Source organism: Gastrolobium bilobum, unplaced genomic scaffold (assembly GCF_033153095.1).
Source record: "Gastrolobium bilobum isolate Gb01-03AN ecotype WA unplaced genomic scaffold, APGP_CSIRO_Gbil_v1 utg19213, whole genome shotgun sequence".
Classification (NCBI taxonomy): domain Eukaryota; kingdom Viridiplantae; phylum Streptophyta; class Magnoliopsida; order Fabales; family Fabaceae; genus Gastrolobium; species Gastrolobium bilobum.
In genome coordinates, this window is record NW_026898822.1 from 190315 (window position 1) to 215953 (window position 25639).

The 25639-nt window shown below is 35.6% G+C and overlaps 2 protein-coding genes across 3 annotated transcripts in view; one reads left to right on the plus strand and one right to left on the minus strand.

Moving 5' to 3' along the window:
* LOC133284383 (DNA mismatch repair protein MLH1) overlaps positions 1 to 18615 on the plus strand; it is a 28266-nt gene extending 9651 nt beyond the window's left edge. The window contains exons 8-16 of one of the 2 annotated variants that reach the window (XM_061481385.1): positions 763 to 832; positions 939 to 1128; positions 5424 to 5518; positions 5606 to 5714; positions 6974 to 7139; positions 9204 to 9365; positions 9673 to 9844; positions 16151 to 16311; positions 18309 to 18614. In XM_061481385.1, coding sequence (XP_061337369.1) covers positions 763 to 832; positions 939 to 1128; positions 5424 to 5518; positions 5606 to 5714; positions 6974 to 7139; positions 9204 to 9365; positions 9673 to 9844; positions 16151 to 16311; positions 18309 to 18353 — 1170 coding nt within the window. In that variant the 3' untranslated portion in view covers positions 18354 to 18614. Of the gene's footprint in view, positions 1 to 762; positions 833 to 938; positions 1129 to 5423; positions 5519 to 5605; positions 5715 to 6973; positions 7140 to 9203; positions 9366 to 9672; positions 9845 to 16150; positions 16312 to 18308 lie in introns of both variants that reach the window. The other variant, XM_061481386.1, reaches the window with a different exon arrangement.
* Positions 18616 to 22272: 3657 nt separating this feature from the next.
* On the minus strand, positions 22273 to 25242 carry LOC133284398 (uncharacterized). The gene is made up of 5 exons (XM_061481398.1): positions 25115 to 25242; positions 24806 to 25005; positions 24587 to 24688; positions 22804 to 22855; positions 22273 to 22693 (listed from the first exon to the last, which is right to left on the minus strand). Exons 1-5 carry the CDS (start codon positions 25209 to 25211, stop codon positions 22581 to 22583), a joined length of 564 nt encoding a protein of 187 aa, XP_061337382.1. The 5' UTR covers positions 25212 to 25242; the 3' UTR covers positions 22273 to 22580.
* Positions 25243 to 25639: the final 397 nt, after the last annotated feature.

Genomic DNA, 25639 nt, shown 5'->3' on the forward strand with positions numbered 1-25639 from the left:
CATTATCCATCCTTCAAGCCCAGTGGGCTCTCGTGTGAGGGGGCGTCAGAGTATAATATAAACTATTAAAGAGGCCCTCACCTAACAGCTTAAGCTTTTGGGTGAATTGGTTCTTTACAATTACTTCATATGACAGTCTGACTTAGTCATTCCGGATTCACCCCCGACCTTTATCATTAGAGAGGGCTGAAAAGGTGGGATTCTTGAAGAGCATTATAGCATTCCCATCCATGTGCCCATCCTTGTTGATATGTAATGACCATCTCATGCAGGCACCAGGTTTGTGGGAGGTCTTCAACTGTCCAAACTGAGCTGATGAGCTTGCCCAGCCAAAGTCAGTTTTTTGCATTCCAAGAATGGTTTTTGTGCTTCTTGGGTCTCTAGAGTTCGATTTTGAAGTTGTTTTTTTATTTGTTTGAGGCTTCAAAATAGTGATTTACATAAATCCTGCATATGATCAAAAGTATAGTACCTCTCTGTCTAGCATTGTTTTGTTTCACAAATAATCAGGTTGATTCTTTTTATTTAAATGAAGCCATACTTTCCGAAAAATTTCCTTGAAATGATTTGCTCCTAAACCCTTATATGTTTTCATACTCAAATCTCAAGAGATATATCCTGCATCAAGTTTATAAATTTCTAAAATATCTCTTCATTTTTAATTATTAAAAGATTCTTGTAAATGATGAATGCAGATTCTGCTTTTCTTCTTGTTTTATTCAATTACAGTCACTTATCACCTACATTACATGCTTGTGGCAGACAACTGGGCAGTCTTCATTGTCTCGTAATAATACAAGCAAGGAGGCTGACCTCAGTCTTATGCCAACGGGTATGTGAAATTTTCTTGTCTTTTTTGCTGCATGCCTTTTGTTTGTTTTTGGCTTATACTCTTTATGTTTTTCTATTTATCTGCTAATAGCTTTTATTGGTGATAGACTACAGATCACAGAAAGTGCCAGTACATAAGTTGGTTAGAACAGATTCGTTAGATCGCCCAAGATCACAGAAAGTGCCGGTTCGTAAGTTGGTTAGAACAGATTCATTAGATCCTGCAGGAAGATTACATGCCTACATGCAAACGCCTGATGGACATCTTGAAAGGAGTGCTATTTTGAGTGCAGTAAGGTGGTTCCCATTTGCATCTTGTACAACTTTGTATCTAACAAGCTAATACTCATTTTTTAATTTGATTTTTGTCGGTGGTAATTTCTAGCATGAATTGGGCATGCGCTAGATGATGTTTGAGGGTGCTTGGTATGAATGGACTGATTATAATTTTAAGGTTTTCTATGGTTGGACAATCTAAGCTCTTGATACCATGTTCAAAGAGATTTTTGTCTATGGTTTGAAAATTCCTTACTGCCTTATTCATTTACTTGAAAAGAAAGAACTTGAAAAGTAGGATTGTATTATATGAAAATTGTATATTACAAATGAACAAGAGCTCTGTATTTATAAAGACTAAATGACCTAATGGGCTAAGCCCAAAGAAGATTCTAGAAGGAAAAATAAATAAAAATAAATAATTACAATACCATTATTTACAAACTCCCCCTCAAGTTGAGGAATAGTTATTTATTATTCCTAGCTTGCTAGTAAGCTCTTGAAATCTATCCGAGAGAAGTCCCTTTGTCAGAATATCAGCTAATTGACATCCAGAAGGAATGTATGGAGTGACTATCAACCCGTTATCCAGTTTCTCTTTGATGAAATGACTGTCGACCTCAATATGCTTAGTCCGATTATGTTGAACTGGATTATAAGCTATACACATGGCTGACTTATTATCACAAAATAGCTTCATAGGTCCTTCATATCTTATTTTAAGATCATCAAGTATAATCTTCAACCACAATAATTCACAATTGCCTTGAGCCGTAGCTCAAAATTCAACCTTTGCACTTGACCTGACAACCACATCCTGTTTCTTATTCCTCCATGTCACTAAGTTACCACAAAGGAACATATAATAACCAGTGGTAGATCGACGGTCAGTCACGGATCTAGCATAATCGGCATCAGTATAAACTTCTAAAGAGAGATTTCCATAATGCTGGAATAATAATCCTTTACTAGGATTGGCTTTAAGGTATTGAAGATTCTCTCTACTGCCTACATGTGTTTTCTTTTGGATTATGCATGAGCTGACTCGTAATACTAACAGCATAAGCTAGGTCTAGTCTAGTATGAGCCAAATATATCAGTCTCCCAACTAACTGCTGATATTGTCCTTTATCAACTGGAAGACTCTCCTCTTCATAACCAATCTTGTGATTCTGCTCAATAGGAGTACTAGATGGTTTACACCCAAGTTTTCTTAAGGTGCCAAAGTTATGGATGAACTAACAAAGATAACCAAAATGAGGTGCCATGGTGTATGCTATTTGCAAATGATATTGTTCTTATTGATGAGACCAATGCTAATGTTAACAAAAATTTAGAATTGTGGAGAAGCATGTTGGAGTCTAAAAGATTTGTGTTAAGCCAAAATAAGACTAAGTATATGAACTGTGAGTTTGCTATGACAAGAAATGGAGATCAAGATTTCGTGCATATGCTAGGACGGGAGGTATCCAAAAAAGATGCTTTTAAACATCTGAGATTAATATAGCATAAGTAGAGAGATTGATGCGGATGTAAACCAAAGAATTAAAGCAGATTGGATGAAATCGTGCAAAGCATAGGGATTGTTGTGTGATCACAAAATCCAACTAAGGCTAGAAGGAAAATTATATAGAATAATAGTAAGGTCACAATGTTGTATGGAGGCTGAATGTTGGCCAACACATACAACATGAGCATAGAATGTGAGTAGTGGAAATGAGGATGTTAAGGTGGATGTGTGGTTATACAAGAATGGATGAGATATGAAATTAATATATTCGATGAAAATAGGAGTAGTATCTATGGTTGAAAAGATTAGAGAACATAGATTGAGATAATTTGAGCATATTATTTAAAGACCCCTATTTGTTTCCTAAGAACAGAAATTTGTTATGAAGAGCATGACACAGAGAGAAAGTGGTAGGCTAAAACTAACTTGGGGTAAAGTTGCAAAACAAGACTTTATGGGGTGAGAAATATGTAAAGAAAGAATGACTAAAACAATAACACAAGGGGGGGGGGGGTTGAATTATGTTTAACTTTTTTTTGCAGGAAACCAAGAAAACCAAACCCTTTTTTCAAGAAATCAACCAAAAACGTGTAGAAACAGAAATCAATCAATTCTAATCCCTAAAACATATTAAGAACAATGTAGATAATGTTAAATATAGAGATATAGCAACGGTAATAAAAGAGAATAGGGAAAAGAGAAGAAAACACCATAATTTATCCTGGTTCACTCTCAAATCACACGAGAGCTACATCCAGACTGAGGTCGTTGATCCACTATACTCAGAGCTTCCAACTGGTGCTTGAGAATCCAATTTACAATTGGAATTTTACAAGTTCTATGGCCAACCATGATTACACTCAACCTAAGCCCCTTAGGATCACTCCAATAGTCTTAAACTCAATCACAGCAACAAACAACATTCAAACAGCCTCTCTATGTTCACAATTACAAAAGATTTCAAAAAAATAATAAAATAAGATGAGGAATATTGAGCTTTTCTCTTAAGATGTACAAAAAGAGCCTAAATGAGGGTTAATCCTTGTATTTTTAGTGATCTGGTGTTTTTCTCTGTTAATTCGTGATTATGATTCCTCATTACATGTTTATATAGGAGTATTATGAGTTACATGACCGTTTATAGTCATTGGACCCCGAAATTTTAATGATCACGTGCTTCCAGATCAATATCCGGATATTCGTCAGGCTTATATCCGGATATTTGCCGGGCCCATATTCGGATATTCAAATATCCATATCTGAATATTTCCAGCATAACATCCCTATGCAATCCAATTTCGATCCAAATGTTTTCTAAATGATTTCTACTCACTTCTCACACATGAATGTATGCTTCTAGCATCAATCTTACAGTGTTCCATGTGTGTGAGTCTTGTATGCAAGGATCAAGTATGTGTGTCTCTCATATGCATCTAAATGCAATATCAAGAGATATAGCTCAATAAACTCATTCTCTAAGTTCCTAAGACTCTAAAATACAATTTACAACAGTGTTAGCTTGAGTCTTCAGTTTTCTTCATTGATCTTCAACTCTTGAGTCTTGTAGTGCCTTGTATAGGTTGGAAATTTTGACTTTATAGTTGACTTTGCCAATTTGAGTGGTCCCTTCACTTTTGCAAGTTGCCTTAGTCTTCTAACTTCATTTGGGACTTGTTGCACTACTTTCCATGTTGTGCATCCATGTTGAGCTAGTTGATGCTTTGTTATCATCAAAACTTTAATGTCTTAGGCTTGTGCCCTATGGTTCAACAAAATAGATTGGTGGATGGTGTGTCTTAGGACAGAGTGGAGGAAAACTATTAGCACTGTGGAGAAGTAGACCTTTTTTTCCTATATTCCAGAATATCCTTTTTAGTTCTTTATCTATATTTATTTATTTATTTATATTACTCTCTAATTTACTTATTGTCTTCTTTGCTCATATTCATTTTTATCTCTCATTTATTTTTATTTTATTTGTATGTTATTATTTTTTTACTAAGAAGACGAGTTTAGAGTAGCGGTAAAGTTTCTTCTTTGTGAACAAAAAGTCATTGGTTGGAATCTAGGAAACAATTTCTTTGCAAATATGCAAAGGTAAGGCTGTTTACAAGCAACACACTGACCCCCAATTTTATATTGAACTATGTAATAAATATAGAACTATGTAATAAATATAGTAATAGGTGTCTTTCATCAGCGAAATCCTTGTAACCTAGTGGTAAGTGTTGTTGACAAGCAGTAATAGGTCATGGTTCAATCCTCGGAGAATACAAGACTTAAAAATTTTTAGGCAAATTTTCAAAAACCGGTTCATTTGAAAAACCCGTATTTGTTCACTACCAGTTGGACCACGGTTTATACCCAATCCATCGGGTGGTTTGCACAACCGATCCGTTGACTAATCAGACCGGTCCATGGTCTGGTTCCCGGTTGAACCTGTCGGACTGACCGGTCCAATCCGGTTTTGATAACAGTACTCACCTCTACCCTCACTATTCAAGGTTTAGCGAGAATTGGTTTTTTATTATTATCAACTATTTTATTTTTATTTTTTTCTCTCAATCTTTTTTTACTTTTTATTTGGGTTCATCGACTGTTGATAAATATGTTGTTGATGTTGATTCCTAATTTCTTGAAATTAAAGAATGCAAATTATGTTTATATCTTCAATCGTGCAAGGTTTGCTCAAGCAATTTAGAAATTTTCTCCCTTTTCAAGTATATTTGGCTGCTTGAAATTTTAGTTTTGGACACCTCTATAACGATTGAATATATTTATTTTTAATTACTTTTTCCTTTGCTAGGTCTTCAGTTAGACAAAGAAGGAACCCAAAAGATTCCACTGAACTCACTAGCGTTCAAGAGCTTCTTGATGAGATCAATAGCAACTGTCACACCGGTATGATCCTAGATTGCTCATATTGATAACTCCATTCTGTGATGTAGGTTGATGTGGAAAATGTTTCTTACTAACATCTTCATGTAGGCATGATGGACATTGTACAGCACTGCACATATGTTGGAATGGCGGATGATGTTTTCGCTTTGCTTCAGCATAAAACTCATCTCTATCTTGCAAATGTTGTAAACTTGAGGTAGACATTATGTTTATGTTAATGGAATCTTTAACTGAAAAGTTTTATAATAAGTCATAATGTTTGAAGCATATGAATATTAATAGTGGATATGTGATTGGATTTACTGATTTTGCATTTAAATTATACCATTTGTGTTTTATAGGCAGCTAATTAACATGGTTTGAGGGAAGGAATGGATGGTGAGTGAAATTTGTAAAAAACCGCCTATAAACAATTTTTCTCAATCCATTTTAGAGGTTTCAGTTCAAGGATGAATTTTAAAGTCCTCGAAAAGCATAATCTCTTTTCCCGCTTGTGATGCTTATGATTGGAGTTAGTACTAGAGATTTAACAGTTTAAATTTTTACTTATATATCTTATATAGATGATATGAATTTACATTCTTGAATCATCTTCCCATCATAATGAATTTCTTTTATTTTAAAAAAAGGGAAAATTGCATGCTTACCCTCTAAACTTTGGATCATTTGCAAACTGCTACCATGAACTTTAAAATCGTCTCTGTTAGTCCTTACACTATAACAATTACACCAATAGACCATTTTATTCATCCTCTGTTAAGTCATTGAAGTAGAAGTGACGTGGCCAAACCTGAACCTTCTTACTTTCATCTCCATGGCATGATCACAGCCCTTTATTTTTCTTATGTCTTTTCTTAATTATTTTATTCTTAAGAAGTTAAAAAAAAAAACTTTTACACAAAAAAGTGCTATAATTGAGTTTAAAGATTGAAAGCATAGTGCTCCCATCTCTGCTTGAATTCAAGAAAGGGATAATGATATATCTGCTTCAGAGCATTCTCGACTCACGGAACCCCTCTTCCCTAACAGACTCCAACGCATAAGCTTGACATTTAGGGTGCCTCATAAACTTGACATTTTCTTTTAGGGTTGTGAATAAACTGTTAAAAAAACTTGTAATAAACTTTTTTAAAAACTCATCCAAATCAGGCTATAAAATTGTTCTTGGGTCTCTATCAACAGTTTAAGCTATTAGGAGAGTTGGCTTTTAACATAGTATAAGAGTCCTTTATGAACAACTTGTCAGGAACCCATTCTTTGTTGCTCCCATTTTTCATAACCTAGTTAAATGTTGGTACAAGGTAAAACGGGCATGTACATTGTTCAGGCTTCAAGTGCAAAGCACTCTTGTATAATGGAACATGTTAAGAGATATAAAATTATTTTTACCCTTTATCTCATAGTTGAAGCTTTTAGGGGATTGGTCATTGACATTTATCTTTAATTCATTTGCAGCAAAGAGCTTATGTATCAGCAAGTTTTGAGCCGTTTTGCCCATTTCAATGCCATTCAACTAAGTGATCCAGTCCCCTTGAAAGACTTGATTATATTGGCCCTGAAGGAAGACGATTTAGATTCAGAATGTAATGATGACGATGACTTAAAAGATAAGATTGCAGAAGTAATCTTCCCTTGGCTTTAAATTACTGCTAGTTTTATGAATTCTATATATCTCATCTTATAATCTTATAGTATGAGCATATTGTAGCTTTTGTTTACAGTATAGTTTAAGAGAAACTATTTTTTAAGTTATTTATATCATAAGTTTGATTGTAAAGAACATGAGAAGCTTGTTTGTGTTTCATTTTGTTTTAAAATTAGAGATACAACAGCGTTTGGATGAGTAAAAGAGGGAGAAAGATGGAGTGGAGAATTAGAGACAATTTAGAAGGGCTGTTGGATGAAGCACAATGTATTGTGTACACTGATCCCAGCTTCCACCTTGATTTATGCTAGATGCCAGAGGAATATTACAGGCATATTTTCCAATCAATCACCTAGCATCAATCCCTATTAATCACCCTTGATGTCAGGACTTCCTTAATTCACAAGACTTTCCTTAGCAGTTTTATATACTCTTAAAACTGCCCCTTAAGCTGAAGCTTACTCAAGAAAGATAGGTAATGATGGGACTATGGGCTGAAAGGGATGAGAGGTTAGTTAGTTTGTTAGGAAAATTTCTTGAATATTCCAAGAGTTATTATAAAAGGAGAGTGTATGTGTAGTGTGGGAGGCATGAATTCAGTATTGGTTGAGTGAGGAATTTGGGGATCTCTTGGAGCTTAGGGGAGTTGGTTCTAAGGGGGAGTTGAGGTCTTTTGGTGTATTAGTTCTTGCATTTTATCTTTGTAAGGAGCTTGTATCCATTACTATTTCCTTCAATTTACAGTAAATCAAATTGGGTTCCATTAGACAACTAGCACTCTCCCTGGATAACACAACCTCTGCCTACGTCCTAGGTAGAGAGCTCCTATAAGTTTTCAAACTTTCTCCTTAATGGCCTCTCGACCTTCTCCTATTTCTTGGCACATGAACCAAATACACGAGCAAAGTTCCTTAATTTTTTGACCTTTCTTCCTAGTTGCCCCATCAATTTCCTCCCTGTTGCTCCCCATGCATGACACAAGCTCTTAGACCACGTAATTCACAAATGAAATTGTGCAAATCAAAATCTTCAGACAACAATTCCCTTGACTGCAAATCAGAAACAAAGCCAAACCTAACCAAAGCAATAAATCAAAATCTCTTTAACTCCTGAGAACTATATCCACTCCTTGTCACCTCATTAAGTAACAGCTCACAGTAAAGCATCCAAATTCATGCTCGAAAACTTTCCCCGAGGACAACTCAGTGATCCAACCCAACAACAAATAACAAGGCAACCAAGATCCTTAGAAACTGCCATGTGTACCTTCAGACCAGAAACCTGAACAGCACCTGCAGTGGTTAGACATCAGATTCTAAAACCCACAAGCACTTTATGAAAAGCAAACCTCCAATTATATCAAGGAAACACACTGCACAGATTGTGGTAACAAGCTGCCAAACCAACCTTAAACAGTGGATGGCTTGGCCTTGGAGCCCAGAAAATTCTTGCTTGACAGATTGCGCCTTGCTGAGATAGATAGCCACATCCAAATCAAGTTGTTGCAGGTTCATCATGTTAGATATCACTGAATAAAGACGCTACACATCATTAGCGTAAAGAGATTCACTTTTTCCTTTTGAGAATTAGAGGTCCTATAGAATAAAAAAATAGGTAACTTAAGAACAATGGACATCCAGTGAACACTGCATAACTGGGCATCTGGTTAGCTGTTTGAATATCAACTGCTTCACAGCACCAACCTGGAAAAGTATTGCAACACCCCGCTTCATGCAACCTGAGGCACCTCAGGCTGTCTGATGCAACAGCCTCAAATATGATGCTTCAAAGCTCATACTGTCACATGGACTGCTTTTGACAACATTACTGACTCCACAGAATGTCTTTTGTTTTTGTCTTCGTAAGATTCCACTGGCTCTATTAGATTTTGAATTTGATTAGTGGAATAATTAATGCAATTTGATTGCTTAGGTTAATGTGGGAAATTTAACTTCTTGTACATGCATATTATCATTTGATTGTTGCTTTTGAATCTGCCTTTTTCATATTTATGGGTTTTTTTTTTCCGCTATTCTGCAGATGAACACTGAACTGCTGAAACAAAAGGCTGAAATGCTGGAGGAGTTTTTCGGTATCCACATTGACAAACATGGAAATGTCTCTAGACTTCCTGTGATACTTGACCAGTACACTCCTGACATGGATCGCATCCCTGAGTTTGCGCTTTGTTTAGGCAATGATGTTAGTTTCTGTGATTTCTTTTTCTCTAAGTCTGGCTCATTGGTAATATTGTCAGCTATTTCTGTGCTACCGAAATTCAGTTCATGCACTAAAGTAATTTATACAGTCATAATATCTCTGCATTTTTTTGTATTTTGATTACACCTTTTGTGAGAAAGCACCATCTTGTTTATCTAATTGTTATTCCATTGAATTCGTTACCAACTGAATATTCAAGTGCATGCTTTTTGATATTCATGAATCCTTCTGATAACATCTTATTTTCCTTCAACATGTTGAGAGATTGTGATATGCATTTTTATGATAGGTTGATTGGGAAGATGAAAGGAATTGTATTCAAGCAGTTTCAGCTGCTCTGGGAAATTTCTATGCTATGCATCCGCCAATGTTGCCCAATCCATCTGGTGAGGGCTTGGCTTTTTACAAGAAGAGAAAAATGTCCGATGGTTGTGCTGAGAAGAATACTTGTGATAGTACTGGTATGGACTTCATGCTTGTTTCTCTCTAGGTCACCCACACCCAGACCCACGCATGTGCATATATATCAGTACCTATGATTGAAATATGTGTACTTCTAATGAAAAGAAAAATAAAAATGTCGGGTTTTGTTGGGAGACTGAAATTTTGAAATTATTGTAGTTAAGGTTTGGGAAGTGATTCACATAGTGATTGTCGAATTCATATGACCTTGCAAGTATTTTGTGTTGTTTCGCGATACTTTGCTTCCATTCTAGATCTCATAAGTACATATTACATCTGCCTCTTGCTTTTGCATAGAACTAGGTTTCCTTCAGCGCACACTAGTGGGATTCCAATCTGTATGCAGGCCATAAATAAAGGCCTCAATCTATGTCCATGATCTTTATACCACGCACACCCCACTTTCATTGGAGCCTTCTTTAAGTACTTACTATGGATACCCAAACTTGCTATGTTGAGGGGCTGACCAGCTTTGCTCCATTGATTTTTTTATTTTATTTTTGGCTGCTTTCTATTTTATTCTTTTGTCATGGAGTAAGAGAAAAGGATTCGAAGATGAGAGAAGATAGGGGAGAGAGAGAGAGAAAAGAGAGAAGCCATTAAAGTGTTTATTCATTGCGTAAAACTAATATACAACAGTAACAAACTATTTATAGATGTGTAACAGCTCATGACAGCCTGTAACACACTAACAGACTCAGAGAGCTAATCAGGTGTAGCACACACTCAGAGAGCTTAGCATTCAACATAGTTGTCTTATCAAGAATGTCCATAGCATATTTTCTTTGGGATATCACAATATCAATTTTGGATTGGGCCACCTCTATCTCCAAGAAATACCGGAGTCTTCCAAGGTACTCTGTTTGAAAATGATAGCATAGATGTTTTACCTGAATAATGCTATGATGATCATTACCCTTAATGACAATATCATCAACATACACTACCAAATATATAGATCCTAAAACAGAGTCGCGATATAATACTGAGTGATCAGCCTCACTCCAAGTCATGCCAAACAGTTGTAAAACAATGTTAAATCTTCCAAACCAAGCTTGTGGAGATTGCTTGAGACCATACATGGACTTATAGAGACAACAAATTAGGTCAGACTCTTCTTGAGCAACAAACCTAGGATATTGCTCCATATAAACTTCTTTTGCAAGATATCCATGGAGGAAAACATCCTTGACATTTAGCTGATAAAGAAGCTAGTGAAGGATAGCAGCCATAGCAAGAAAAAGGTATACAAAAGCCATTTTCGCCATTGGGGAGAACATGTCTCCATAATCTAGGCCAACGGTGGTCAAAGGCTTTTGGACGACTATCGGAAAGGACCGAGGCCGGAAACTAACGAGCATGACGGTTTTGGGAAAATATTTTTTACTTAGTGGACAATTGGTCCACCGAATAGGCATTGATTAGGGTTCCTGTCATTAGGCTATAGATACCATATCACAAAAGTGATATCGAAATGAAAAGGAATCACAAAGTGATATAGATGATGTGGGATTTCATCCCTCACTAAATTACTCTATTTGCAACGGAATGCATTTTACATTTTCCAGTACAACTGTCCTGTCTTCATGTGATATTTGATGAGAGATCATATATATATTAGCACTTAGAGAATTAACAAGACTTAGCCTAGTTATTTCATCCGTTGTTTTTACTTGTTTATTGTTGTAAATAATTGTATTTGTTTAATTATTTATTTATTTATTTTTTCATTCTAGAATCTTCTTTGGGCTTAGCCCATTAGGTTATTTAGTCTCTTTAAATAGAGAGCAATTGTACAGATGTAATATACAATTTTATCAATAAGATTATCTCTTTTTCAAATTGGTATCAAAGCACTCGATCATGAGGGCTCTGCTTCCGCAACTGTCGCCTTTAGAGCGGAATCGTATGTTTGCCTCTCGTCGCCACTAGCTGCTACCGAAAATTTTTCGGGGACCTTTTGGACCAAGAGGACTACTGCTTGACTCCGTTTTTCCAGATCTATCAATTCACGGACCTTTTCGGGCACTGTTCGCATTTACTGTTCATCGGCACTGTTCACCGTGTGCGCTGTTCATTGGTACTGTTCACGGGGTACTGTCCATGCCAAAAAAAAAAGTGTCTCATCTTTCCAGATCTTTGTTTTTTTTGTCTTCGGTCAGACATCATTTGGATTTGCGTTTGTGTGATTTTCACCTCAACATTATGGCGGGTTCAAATGTTACATCTTCAGAATTTATTCGCCGAGATGAGTTGGAGCGGATTCAGACTATGCTTGATTCTCTGAGTAAGCCATCTAGTATTAGTACTTTGGCTATGGCTGGTATGAGCTCCACTATTCATTCTTTTTCAGAATCATGTACCTAAGTGCTACTGGGGAGATGCCATTCTTACTGCAGCTTTCTTAATCAACCACTTGCCATTTCGGGTCCTTGACGATATAAGTCCTATTCATTCAATGACTTCATTCTTTCCCTCTATTCCCTCTATGCAGAGTCTTCAGCCACGAGTGTTTGGGTGTGTTGTTTTTGTCCATGTTCGTAAACATTTTCGCAGTAAGTTGGATCCCAGGGCTCTCAAATGTATCTTCCTTGGTTATGCCCTAGATAAAAAAGGCTATAAGTGTTATCATCTTGCTAGTCGGAAATTCTTTGTCGCAATGGATGTCACATTTCATGAATTTGAGTCTTTTTTCCCAAGTCCTCATCTTCATGGGGAGAGCAGTTCAGTAGATTCATCACCTTCTATATTTGAGTCTGAACCTTCTATGTCTTCTCCTACACCTCTTCTTCTTGTTTCTGTTTCTTCTGTGTCTGACCCATATGATACATCGAAAATACGGAGGATTGTGACACCTGAGTTGGTATATCACAAGAGAAAGCAGCCCACACTGCTTCACCAGCAACCTCAATCGTATGAACCACGAGTAAGTCCTGAATCTCTTGTTTCTGATCCTAAAATTATTACTTCTCCTGTTTCTGAACCTAATATTGTTGCCTTTAATGATTTTCCTGTTGCTTCTAATAGCTTACCCAGTACCTCCGATGACTTACCTATTGCCTTAAGAAAAGGGAAAAGATCTTGTACCCAACACCCTATCTCTCATTTTAGTAACCTTTCTGTGCAGCACAAAAGCTTTATTTCAACACTAGATTCTATCTCAATCCCAAAATTAGTACATGAAGCATTAAAAGATGAGAATTGGGCGCGAGCCATGCAAGATGAGATGAATGCCTTGGAGAAAAATAAAACTTGGGAGGTTGTTGATAGACCTGATGGAAAGAAAGCAGTAGGGTGCAGATGGGTTTATGCCTTGAAACATAATTCTGATGGTACTCTTGAGAGATATAAGGCTCGGTTAATTGCTAAGGGTTACACTCAGACCTATGGCATTGATTATGAAGAAACTTTTGCCCCAGTTGCAAAGATGAATACTGTGAGAGCTTTGTTGTCCCTTGCTGCCCATTACAACTGGGATATGAATCAATTTGATGTGAAGAATGTTTTCCTTGATGTTGAGTTAGAAGAAGAAGTTTACATGGAAATCCCACCTGGCTTTGGCTTTATGGATGGAGGAAATAAAGTTTGCAGGTTAAAAAAGGCCTTGTATGGATTGAAACAATCTCCTCGTGCCTGGTTTGAGAGATTTACTAAGGTTATGTTGGCCTTAGGATATAAACACAGTCAAGGAAATCACACATTATTCTTCAAGCACTCCCAAGATGGGAAGCTAACTGTGCTCCTTGTATATGTTGATGATATTATTATAACAGGTGATGATATTACGGAGAAACATTTTCTACAAGCACGGCTAGCCTTTGAGTTTGAAATTAAAGATCTTGGGAGATTGAAATATTTCCTAGGAATAGAGATAAATCATTCAAAGGAAGAAATTTTTATCCGCCAGAGAAAATATGTCTTTGATCTTCTTAAAGAAGCAGGAAAATTTTGTTTAAACTAGGGGTGTTAACGCACCGAGTCGAGCTTTGGTCTTAAAAAGCTAAGATTGTGTTTAAATGTGTCAGGCTAACCAAGCCTGTTACTTGTTATAAATATAATTACCGGTCTGTTGCCTGACTTATTTACAAAAAATAAAAGCCTGATTTAGCCTGTTTAAAAAAAATAAGACAACAAAAATTTATTTAAACAGAATATATAATCAACAACACTAGTAATTCCTTAAATATTCATAAATTTAATGTATATCAAAACAACATAATATAGAACAAAATCATTCAAAAAGTCTGTTTAACCAATAAAATGGGGTGAAATGGATTGAAGAGAAAGAGAGGCTATTACAAGTAGTATAAAAAATATAAAATAAAAAATAAAAAATAATATACTAGGCCAGCCTGAGAGGCTCTAAGGCCGAGATTTTGAATTGGAGTATGAGACCTTTTTATTAAACGAGCTTTTATACAAGTTTAAGCCTGATGCCAACAACCAATTTTAGACATGTAAGCTCAAGCCTTCACGAGCCGAGCCAAAGGCCCCTGGGTCGTTTAGCACCCCAAGTGTAAACCCTCTAGTACGCCTATTGAGCAGAATCACAAGATGGGTTATGAAGAGTGGAGTCCTCCAGTTGATAAAGGATAATATCAACGGTTAGTTGGGAGACTGATGTATTTGGCTCATACTAGACCAGATCTTGCTTATGCTATCAGTATTGTAAGTCAATTCATGCATAATCCGAAAGAAAAACACATGCAGGCAGTGGAGAGAATTCTTCAGTATCTTAAAGCCACTCTTGGTAAAGGACTATTATTCCGGCGTAATGACAATCTCTTTTTAGAAGTTTATTCCGATGCTGGATCCCTAACTGATCGTCGATCTACCAATGGTTATTGTATGTTTCTTTGTGGTAACCTAGTGACATGGAGGAGTAAGAAGCAGGACGTGGTTGCCAAATCGAGTGCTAAGGCTGAATTTCGAGCTATGGCTCAAGGCATTTGTGAATTATTGTGGTTGAGAATTATACTTAGTGATCTTAAAATAAGATGTGAAGGACCTATGAAGCTGTTTTGTGATAATAAGTCCGCCATTTGTATAGTTCATAATCCAGTTCAATATGATCGGACTAAGCACATTGAGGTCGACCGCCATTTTATCAAAGAGAAGCTTGATAGCGGGTTGATCACCACTCCATACATCTCTTCTGAACGTCAATTAGCTGATATTCTGACAAATGGACTTCCCTCAGTAAGGTTTCAAGAGCTTACTTGCAAGTTGGGAATGGTAAATATCTATTCCTCAGCTTGAGGGGGAGTATTGTAAATAATTGTATTTGTTTATTTATTTATTTATTTTTCCATTTTAGAATCTTTTTTGGGCTTAGCCCATTAAGTTATTTAGTCTCTTTAAATAGAGAGCAATTGTACAGATGTAATATACAATTTTATCAAAAAGATTATCTCTTTTTCAACTTTTATCATATATCAAAATCACAGTGGGAAAATTGGCAGTTTAATGACTTAGGCGTATAATTCAATTGGGAACCTTGGTTGTTGATGATGGACGCAATGTCAATCCAAGTCAAGTAGTAGATGCAAAGGACTAGTTTGTGGTTTTGCTATTGGCATAGGCTTCAATGATTAAACATTTTTAGGGGCTATTATTTGTAAAGGAAGGAAATATTCAAAAGAAAGGAAAATACATCTGGGTCTTACGAGTTGGAGCTGGGGTGATCATATGTGTAGTGTGACTTGATGACCCAACCCACCTCAGCCGAACCAATCCTTGCTCACAGTTCCGAGGGTGCCCTTCCCCACAAGTATTTTCCCATGTGCTCCAACCCCTGTCCTTGCAGAAACCCCTCGACTGTTGAGCTAGACTCTGTTCAATTTTGATTCTTTTTGTACAGTAAAGTATATCATTATTCACTCCTCTATGTACAATGTGTAATTTTGTGTAGATTTGAAAGTTTAAGGAGCACATACGAGGATACTTTACACTGAGCATTTTGGATTAGAACAGGCCTTACTTCCTACTTTCAGTTCAACTATGTATTCAGCATATTGCATATATTTTTGCTTTGAATACTGCATGTTATTTGAGTACTCATTTACTAAGTCTGTTGAACTTTAAAAGCTGAAAATTCAACTTGATTCAAACTTCCTGTATCATGTCAGGTGGTTTTAGCCATGTAAACTTGTTGGTTCTTAATTTGGAAAATATATGTAAACTGTTACTAAGAAAAAATGTCATTAGGGAGGTGCAATACGGTAGAATTGACTTTGAATTTTATTCTTCCATTTAAGTTTTTTTGGTTGTTATTAAGCTCCAATGTGAGTGAGTTCTGTGTTCAGGGAGTGATGTGATTGACAATAAAGTTGAACACGAACTGCTTTCCGAAGCTGAGACTACATGGGCCCAGCGTGAATGGTCAATACAACATGTACTTTTTCCTTCCATGAGACTTTTTTTCAAACCACCAGTTTCTATGGCTAGTAATGGAACCTTTGTTCAGGTAATATATATATATATTTTCCTGATTATTACTAATATATATTGGTAATCTTGGGAGCTCACATTTCATTTATGACATAGAACCCCCCTCTTCCTTCTTCCCACACACACACACATTATGTATGACAGATTCCTTACAGCTGCATCATATTCTTGATTATATATGTTGGCCTGCCACTTGAGTATGCATTAAGACGCGTTTACTTATTCCCCCCTCCCTCCCTCCCTCTTTCTTCTTCTCTTTCTCTTGTTGCAAAGGTCATGAGAATTGGTGAGGGGAGGGGATAAGGTAAGGCTAAATGTAAGCATCACTGGTGATCTGATGGAACCAGAAAAACACAATTGTACTGATTACTGAAAATCGAGGGACCAGCCCTTACCAGACGACTCAAGACACTGACTCCACCTTCTAACACAGACACCGCTCACAATTACAAACGACTATAATGGAAATATAAGACTAACAGTTGCAGAAGAAAACACTAAAAGATAACAAGTACAACAACCCATACTCATCAGCTCCCTCTACAAGCTACCACCTGCTTGAAGAGTTCCCCAAATACCTCCCCATGTTTACTGCAATTTTTCCATGCCCCTCCTTCCCCTGCTTATAACCACTAGGAATTGTTGGACTTGGGCCCACTTGTCGTGGCCCATCATGATCTAAACATTTTTCCTTAAATAACCTGTCAAATCTTCCTGGTTTATCATTCTTGTCTACTTAGATTAACATGGAAAACATCTCTACTATTGTTCCCATCAATTGATATGATGCAGTTACAATGATCAAAGTTTTTCATGTCTCTGATGATTTATCTATTTGTGTAATTATTTCTTTCTTCATGTAAAAATTATAGACTTTTAATTGTTCCATTAACATGGCAAAAACAATTTTACATACATAATACATACGTACAACTCACTAACGTAGACAGGGACACATACACACCATGAGTTCATTCTCTCTTTTGTTTCATTTGGGAGAGCTACACATTGAAACATTTATCAAATTTGTTGTAAATATAAAAGAAATAAATTTGGAATTATTGTATTTTTTTTCCTTTTTCCCTTTTATAAGACAGATTTGCTAGGACAGGTTATAGGACATATTTACAAGAGATTATAGGGTAGATTTTTTTCTTTTTTGTTTTCCTAGAATCATCTCTTTATTAGAAAAGTAAATACTCATGGATATCTATATATTGTCACACTTTGTACATGAATAATCAAGAAATAATATTCAATAATTTTCCATTCAACTTGGTATCGGAACTCCCTATTTGGGAGACTGCATAAAAACCCCAATGTTCCTTGATTGCAGCTACCGCCTTCATTGCAGCCAGTTTGACCTTTCATTTTGTGCCTTCGTTGTGCTCGAACTCTTCCCGACAACTCTCTCTGTTGCTGCCTCCACTATTCGCGGCCTCCTTTCCAACTGTATCCCAACCAGCACAATTGTTGTTTGCCTACCTGCCGACCACCGGAGACCCAGCCCCATAACCCCTCCAATCACCCTCATGTGCACGTCAAGCACTTTGAGTCCACATCTTTACTCTTCTGACTACGTTCAGCTGCTACTCGGCCTCCTGTTAGTGTTCTTGAACTCATCCCAGTCTCCTCTACTCAGATATGCTCTCAACATATTCATTTAACACAATCTTAGTTATGGTTTTTAGAATGGTAAATAATACTTCAAAGTCGAGCCAACGAGTTTTGTTGTGTTTAAGGTCTGTTATATGGAACACGAAATAATGTAGCCTCATTATGTTCCTTTGAAGTTGCTGTACATGTTTATAAATGTAGCCTAGCCTATGTATTATTTTTATCTTTCTCTTGGATTTCTTGTTCGTGGCATGAGCCAATAGCTAAGAATTACTGATTTATAATCATAATGAAGTGGGGAGGGGAAACATGCAATTTATTCCCGGAGAAGGAATTTAACTAGTACCGTCATTGACTTCTTTCATTTTTATTTTTCTCCTTTGTATTTTTATGCAGGTAGCTTCATTGGAGAAACTGTATAGAATTTTTGAAAGATGCTAGGCAGCCATATGGAATTTATGAAACTAATCTCGCGTGTTGTCAGCCTTTTTTGGTTTTGGGAGTAATTGCGCTCCATGCTACATCTTTTTTTGCTCGTGAATATCTATCTAGATAATTCAAGTGCCCTGTAGGATTTCTTGGTCAGTGATTTTGCGTCATGGTGTAAGTTGTAAAGTTTTTTTTTTTTTTGGTAATTTCTTGTATAGTATTTTCGAATGTATAGGCCTTATCTCAGTGATGCAGATATTTTTTTAGAAAAATGATGAATACTAGAATTTCACTTATGAGTTTTGTCATATTGTTGTCATGTACTCTTATATCTTGCATTTTTGTCAACTTCACATCGTTGGTCCTAAGCTTTAGATAAAATAGAAGGATTATGTTAAGCTTCGGCAATCAGCGTAAAGTTTAATTGAATTTTTTTGTTTTGCTAGGTAGTTACTTATAAGTAACGTATAGAATGGCTCAAGTCGAGTGTTAAGTAAGCTAGAGCCCCTATATGTGCCCAGGTGTAGAGGCAAATAGGCAGGGATTGTCAATTTTCTTTGACAAATTTGAGTAGAGAAGTTCGTACATGAGAGCATGATCAATTGATATTTAGAATATTGGAACACTTACAGGAATATGATTAGATGAATTTAATAATGTGCCTTCAAGAAATCAGGTAGGTTAGATAAAAAGGCTAAAAAGGTAGATCTCCATGTGAATGAAAAAGATTTTGTTGGGAGGTTTACCTACTTAATGTGATCTCCTGTTTCGAAAGGATTAGTTTTCGACGGTCGGTCGGAGGATACTATGGAAAACCAAAAAAATAAAAATTTAAGATACATAATAGGTGAAGTTGAAGCAAGAAATGTGGTCTTATTTTAGATAAGAGGCAAAGTATTATACTCTCGGCACCTTAAAATTTGTCTTCAAATAGAAAATTTTTGAAGTAGCAAATTTGTCTGCATTAGAAGAAAATATTTTCTTAGAGACTATTCGAATAGTCATGTTGTAACATGTCATTCCTATCACTTTATGCTTGAAAATAAATTTCTATCATATATTAATATTATTTTTATTATATTATTATTGACTTTTGGATGACATGATTTTATAATAGGTAGACTTGTTTTAACAAACGAGAGAAGCATCTATTCACTAACAAGAAGGAAGTTTCAAGCCCAGGAAATTAAATTTTGTTAAGTTTTTTTTTTTTTTTTTGTTTAAAAGATCTGCTAGGATTAAAAGTGAAAATATGTGAGAACGAATAAAAGATTGAGGAAATTTATTAGAATAAAAGATTGAGGACGAATTGCCAACCTTATCGATGTGAGAAAATATGTATATTTTGTTTCAAAATGTTATGGCGGATAGGGGTGAAAGTGGGCTGGGCTGAGCCGAGCTTTGCCCCGTAAAGCTCAAGCTTATGTCAAAAAAATTTAATTTGGCCCAGCCCAATAGCATAATATGAGTCTAACTGTTAGTCTGTCTTGACCCATTTATAAAATAAACAAATGGCCCGGCCCAACCCGTTGACCTGTTAATTTTTAACTTCTAAGCAGATCATGAATCAACTCCACAAAATACTCAAATTCTATTGTTAAAACAAAAATCACAATTAAAACAAAATGCTCAAACTAAATAACATATATTTCATCAGATCTAACAAGTCAATCCATACTATGTAAATTAAAATAACTACATGAATACAACAAACACATCATGATGACTACAAGAGTAGCCAAAAACTTATCTTCATCTTCTCTCCCCTGCAAATACAATTCCAAGGTTACACAAGTTGGCAAATAATTTGTAAATGTAGAAAAAAAACAAGAATAAAGAATAGAAACAAAAAAAACAAGATTAAGAAACAAAAAAACCTTTTAATAGATTCACATAGGCAATCTTACATACTGAGATATTGGTTCTTCCTACATGAAAATAAAGCCAAATTTCAATTAAAATTTAATTAAATATAATTAAATTATAAAATAATTTAAATTGATTAAATTTATACCTTTTATTTTTTCTTCAAGTCATACTTATTACGTAGCCAATCTCCTCCACATATTAAAGCTTGGATGGTATCTTCAGCCAAGCTAGAACGATAAGGCTTAGCAATAACGCTGTCGTCTTACAAGATATGAGTAAAGAGTAAAATGAATTCTTGGTATGTTATTAACTCTAGTAACTGAGATTCCAAAGCAGAACTATCCAAAACAATTGGGCCAGCCTTGGAAGCTCATGGGTCAGGCTTAATATATTAAGTCTCCGACCCAATTATGTAATCAAACCTTTACACCAGTCCAAGCCCAACCTGCTAAGTAAAAAGGCCGAGCCAGGCTAGGCCACTAATGGGCCGGGCTATAGGCCCCTGTGGGCTGGCCCAACTCAGTTCACCCCTAATGGCGGAGATGAAATTGGTTTTTCCAAATGTCTCAAATTAAAATATATGAAAATATTTAAAATTATATAAAAAAATATGCATAAATAATTTAAAAGAGCTTAAATATAGAATTTAAAAGAAAATAAAGTTGGGAATGTATTAGTCTTTAAAAAAGAATATACAAATAGATTTAATCAATCTTAAGAGAATGTATTCTAATAATTATGCAGTTAAAAAGAATCTAATTTTTAATAATAGTATATTTTATTAAATAATATAATAGACAGATTTGGGAGTTGGTCAACCTTGGCATAATAATTAAAATACAACTACAATTCATTTAATTTTTTGTTGAATAAAAAGTTTAGAATGAAGGGGAAGCTCTTTCTATTCTACAATGAAGGCAAACAACAAGCTCAACATTTAAGTCCAAAGTGATGCAATTATCATGATTGAAAAGTTGATTGGGGGAACCAAACCTCGTTGGCGTATGTTGGCATGTAAATAGAATGACAGCAACTACCCAAATTCTCACTAGGGAAGAAAAATAAATTAAAGGAAAAAATAGTGGAAAGGGTGTGCGTGACTGAACCCAAATTCTCTTAGATAAATTAAAGAAAAAAGTGAAAAGGGTGTGTGTGACTAAAGAGAAAAGGTATTTTAGCAAGTCCACAGGTAACGAAGGAGGAAGAGAAGAAAGGCATAACGAAACAAAATGCTCACGGGTCTTCTTAGGCTCCGCTCAAGCACTATAGCAATGGACTTTCTCTAGATTTTCTTAAGACTGAATACAAGGCTGGATTTCCATGCTCAAATCATGGTATTCTTTGACCTGACTAAGTAACGTTTTGCTATGTATGTATAGGTGTGTATTTTGAAGGTCAACAGCATGTATGGTAAATAATAGTTGAATTAGCCATAGGGAAGGAGAGGATGCAATCCAATTATTCATGCATAACTTATTCTTCTTTTTCTTAACTATTTGATAGGGTACATATTCTGAATTGGAGTCCCTTTTGGTGTATTGTGCATTTTCTTTAGCCATTTCCTAACTCATTTGTTGAATAGAGTTACTTTCCATAATGATTAACTATTTCGAAAGTCTCAAGCTCTCTATAAGCCGAGTCTTTTATTTGGATCATTTTACCTAATAAAATTAATACCAATAAAAATAGTGCAAGTTCAAAAGCAACCACGGGTTCTTTCTTCTTATATGCGTGCTACATGTGGAGCTTGCTTAGCATCGATTTCACATTTTTCTGCAGCTATAAAATTATTGCAGGAATAGGATTGCGACACTAAAGAAAGTACATAATCTTAGATCGTGGTGTTTTCGGGATTTGTTGGGCTTAATGATCATCCTCCATGTCAATTTATTTGGTGTATCAAATGATATAATTGTTTTAGCTTTTGCAGCTACAAAATTTTCCTTTTGCTCATAGGAAATTTCTGCTCAACAAATAAGTACCTAATCCTAAACCAAATCAAATATTGCTCAATTTTCCAACCAGTTACAACTATAAATTTGGTATGCTTTAATTCAATTTTCGGATTGCTTTGGATTTTGAATACCCCTATACTGAAGATAGTAATTGCCCCCCTCCCTCACGCATCTCTCAGAGGTTCAATAAGATAGCTTTCTAAAACGAAATATACCTATTTCACAATACCTATTTGAAATTTAAAGGAAGCTTTTTTCCATTGACCGTTTGCAGAGTCATTTAAATCCTATATTTGAAAATGGAGTTGTCTCTGTACAAAACAGGGTATGTCAATTTTCAAGATGAGAGAATAATGCTCAGGAACTTAGGCATTATCTCATTTCACCACTTCACCTCAAATTGCAAACATGTAGTTCAGGAACCCCCATGACGGGTGTAGAGTACTGATCTATAAAGGGCAGCAATATGCAGGAAGCATATGAGCCCAATTAGGAGATCATCCAATAAACCAACTATTCCTAGTATCCCTGCAGGAAAGATGAATAACGAGGGTAAAAAATTGCATGAACAATAGTTAGTTTATGTAACAACTACACAAATCCAACAAAATGGAAAATTATAATGACCAATACACTACCTTCAGGAATTATGTCAATAGGACTGACGATGTATACAGCACTTAGTATCATCTGTATAAAAAGAAACGGTGTGAGAACCCTCACATGAAGATGCACCAATATGATCCTTTTTTATATTAATATAAAAGAATAAATACATTAAGAAGAATATAAGAAATTACAATGAATTTGGCAGTTAAAGGATCCTCAAACAAATGACAAAGAAAAAAGAAAACAGCAATGGAGCAAAACTGCCCAATCCCTAAACATATCAGTCCGGGACCCTAAAAAATGTGCTTTATACTAAATAGAAGGTAGGTACATGCCTAATATTATCCCAAATTAGCATCTGTGTAAAAGAAACGAGTTACATACCAACCCTATGAATCAAAGTTGAACAAAGATTTCACATTGGCTTAAAAATTTAGCCCCTAGACTCCTACCAGAATCATTAAAGCAAATTATCAAAAATTGGTCCAAGGACCTAGGGCAAACTGAACATTCACCAGAAAAGCCATACAAGGAATTCAATAATGAATTAGCAGCAGAACAATAATGTGGACTTGATTCTAAGCAAGCTCCACATAAAACACACACATTTGGGGGGGTTACAAAACCTTATGAGGCATACCAAGTACCAATATGGAAAAAAATTGCACAATCACATACCAGAAGGGTCAATGAAACCAAATCCTTTATGATTTTATCTGGGCTAGAAAAACATAAGAATGGGGTCAAGGAAACAGAAAAGGACTGCAATTCAATAACCCTCCATCAAATTGTTGAGAAACAGAATAACAATATATCCATGACAAATGAATGAATAATTGGGTTGCATCTTCTCCCTCCCTATGACCAATTCAACAATTTCTTATCATCCACATCGCTGACCTGAAAAAGACACACCTATTCACAAACAGCAAAAAGTTACATAGTTCTGAAAATCAAAACTACTAGTGATCATCCTCATGAATTCTTCTGTTTCATAATTTTCTTTTAAATATTATATTCTCCACTCCACTAGTACTTCTGCACCACCCATATCCTACCCTAGTACTTCACAGTTCACACTCATGTCATTCCATGCCATAATTTCTTCCAAACTCCACTATATCATCTACTCGTCGTGGTGCACACACCAAAAACCCCTTGTACAGTTCCCCCTCATCTTATACTAAGTTGAAGTAAAACCACTCCTCATAAACTCCGCCTATCGAGAGTAAGAGTGAGGGCAATCCTTATACGCAGTCTTACCTTTGCATATTCGGAGCAACTTTACCACTGCTCCGGGCTCGCCCTATTGTACTAAGTTGAAGTAATTTATATATATAAATACATCGAAGTAAGAACAGTTTTATTATTGAGATTACATGCACAAATCTCGACCATTCAGAAACAAAAAAATGGTTAGGATTATTAAACGCGCTGCAAATAATAATCGCAATTGGCATTTGCAATTAAGGAATACAAGTCACTAACAACATTGAAGATATCGCATTTCACATTGTTCAAAATTTAGTTCCAATATATAAAAGGGGAAAGTACTTCTTATGTGACTGCAGAAGGAAAAACTTGCAGCAACACAGGATACGCGTCTGAATCCTGTTTTTTTTTTTTATTTGATAGAATCCGCACGTGTATCCTAGGATCCGCACGTGTATCCTAGTGTTAAAAATTTGCTGCAACTTTTCTCATTAGCAGTCACATGAGAAGCGACGGACCCTATATAAAATCAAAGAACGGATTAATTAATTAACATGATGTAATTAAAGAAAAACAAGAAAGAGTAGAATTGTAACTAACTGCAATATAAACACGAGCTCTAATGACAAGAGGAAGGGATCTGTGAGGGTCCAAGAATTCCCGAAGAAGCCTTGGCAACAGAAAAGGAAGATCTTGCATCCTCTGTCAAAAAAAAAACAACAAGAAGAAACGGTGTCGTAACTCGTAAGTATACTCAATACTCAATAATCAAGTAATAACTTTTAATTAATGGGAAGAAAGGTGCAAAAAAACAAAAACCTGAAGGAGACCCGTTGAGGTTCGACCAAAGAATCGATTATAGGTTTGAATCTTGTCTAGAATCTGAGCCACTTCAGGGTCATGGCGTTGCCTTTGAGATTCTTCGGATGGAACCAACAAAGTAATGATACGACGACAGAGTGGACACTTACAAGGTTGCTGAGTCGATCCATGCTGCCACACCAAGATAATACAATTCCCTGAAAAATTTGATTAAAAAAAAAAAAAAACACACAAAACTTAACGATTAAGTGATGAAAGAAACACATTCGAATGGAAATGGAAAGAGTGACTGAAAAAAATTGATACCGCAAAACCAGTGAGAACAGTTAGCTTGGCATGGAGTGTGGAAATCGCTATGACACACTGAACACAGATCGTTTGCAGGAGGACTCTCCCTCTCCATTCTGTCAATAAAGGAAACAATAACTCTCAAATGGAGATGATATACTACGATTTTTTAAAACGGTGTGAAATGAGTTTTTAATTTCTTTTAAATTTTTCTCAATTGAGTTCTTTTTGTCTTATTGGTTTGATAACATGCATGCTCGTATTAAATAGGTGAGATTTAATTATCATTAATAAATAAAATAAACACACAAAATTTTATATGATTAGATCATCTAAAATTCTAACACGAGAGAATCTATTCTCATTCAATATTTTATGCTTGACTTATTATTTTTGTCTTAGACCCATTTAGCTAGCAAAATCAAAAAGTAAACCATTAAAAATTATGTATAAATTTAACTTAGCTAATACCTTTAGAAATTAATATTTTTTCTATAAACATAAGATAACTTTATCTCTTGTACACATATAAAAAAAGATTGA